The 1,845-nt window shown below is 40.9% G+C and overlaps 1 protein-coding gene across 2 annotated transcripts in view; it reads left to right on the plus strand.

Annotated features, from left to right (window-relative positions):
- The window catches only part of LOC101860338 (xylan 1,4-beta-xylosidase), a 22,383-nt gene that overhangs the window by 12,053 nt on the left and 8,485 nt on the right, over positions 1-1,845 (plus strand). For both annotated transcript variants that reach the window (XM_035970281.1, XM_013083646.2), the window contains exon 8: positions 1,517-1,743. In XM_035970281.1, the coding sequence (XP_035826174.1) occupies positions 1,517-1,743 (227 nt within the window). The remainder of the gene's footprint in view (positions 1-1,516; positions 1,744-1,845) is intronic.

The following is a 1,845-nucleotide window of genomic DNA, read 5'->3' on the forward strand; positions in this document are numbered from 1 at the left end:
CTCTTTCTGCCCCCACCCCCTCACCTCCTTTGCCCCCTCCTCTGGGCTCCTGACTCTTTCTGCAGCCTTTCTACTGCTACTCCTTGACTCCTTCTTACTGCTGTCTTTCTGCCACACCCCTGTTCTTCTGGTAGGAAAGATCTACACCTAGCCTTCTCGGACAAGGGCGAAAAATCTTGGAGGGCCCGTGTGCAAGTTGCGCACGCTAAAGATCCCTTGGTGGTCTAAAATCGATAAGAGTAGGCTTCGGCCCCACCCGGGCAAAATTCTAAATTTCCTACCAACTGAAAATATTAGGTGTGTCCTGCACACTCATATGACCTTATGCAGTTGCGAGCGCCTTAAAGCACTTTACAAAAACAAACAAACAACTCACTCAGCTCTAGGCCTACTCTTCCGGGTTGTCAGCTCTCCCAAGAGATTTTTGCCACTTTTTGAAAAATTGAAAAAATATTAAATTTTAACATATCCTACTCAAATTTGGTACACATTTTATTCAAACCTTTATTTCTGTATATTGAAAATTTTAAGGCAAAATATGATAAAATTTTTATGCAGTACTCCGTGGAAAAAGGTCTATACACAGAGCTAAAAAGTAAACGAAATGAGAAGAAAGGAAGTGCGTTCAATTTTCGCACCCCCAAACATGGTTCATGAATATATAGTTTTCTTCGCTCTAAATTTGGGCTTGCACTTCTGGTCATAGTCTGTTTCAAACGAAATGGTTACTCTTCCTATTAGGCTATAGTCTGCTTCACACAAAAGTAGTGTTTTCTGTCACGAGAGTGAAATTTTTCTTACCGATACTGTCAGCGTTAGGGTTTGAGCGTTGCACGCGCATGCTGATAAAATCGGCAATAGGACTGTGTGCGTTAAGCTTTCAGGGTATTAATTATAGCTGTTGGGGGAGGGGGAAAGGGGAGGGGGTTAACCTCGTGGTAAAGTGATTGCTTGGCAGACAAAATAAAAGTCCTCAGATTGATTCCAGGTTTATGCTGACATGGTTGGAGATAAAGATTGGATTTATTTTCAAATCATCCACATTTGTAATTTTACTGTAGTTGGGATGCTCAGTTTAGTCTTTGGACAAGGATAGAAGAATTTATGGGTTCCATGTATACGATGTGTAAGGTGCCATGCCCATGAAAAGCGGAAAGTAATGAAGGATGAGAATTAAATGGTACATTCAAGTGTTGTCGCAAACATTGCTGGTAATGACTATATTTGTGGTTGTAATATGTAATAAGGAGTCAATTACTGCAAATTGATTCTTGGAACAGATTGTCATGGGTGGTGATGTACAAAGGACATTTTGTTTGTCAGCCAGATGTCTGCCTCATCGAATTTGATTGATGAAATGGCTTCTAAACATACAGACCGAATGAAAATACGGAATTTTATTTTTGTTTCTCTGGTCTCCTTATTTTCTTTATTACCACCAGTAGTGAATGTGAAAAGTAAGTGTTGTTAAAAAAAAATGATTCCTCTCACATTATCTGTTGTTATCTATTTGCAGTGTCAATGGAGTCCCTACGTGTGCTAGCAAAAAGTTGCTCACAGATATTCTGCGCACTGAGTGGAAATTCAGGGGCTATGTTGTTAGTGACGAGGGTGCCATTGAGAATGTCATCAGCGGTCACAAATATCTCAACAACAGCGTAGACACAGTGGCAGCCTGTGTTAATGCGGGCACGAACCTGGAACTCTCTGGCAATCTTCCACAACCGATTTTCATGTCTATAGGTTTGTAATTTATATAAGGAATTTGCCTTTGCTGCCTATAATAAACACACCGGGAGCTAAAGTTTATCCTGCTTTAAAAGGAAAAATAGGGGGGGGGGGGGG

Source organism: Aplysia californica, unplaced genomic scaffold (assembly GCF_000002075.1).
Source record: "Aplysia californica isolate F4 #8 unplaced genomic scaffold, AplCal3.0 scaffold00246, whole genome shotgun sequence".
Classification (NCBI taxonomy): domain Eukaryota; kingdom Metazoa; phylum Mollusca; class Gastropoda; order Aplysiida; family Aplysiidae; genus Aplysia; species Aplysia californica.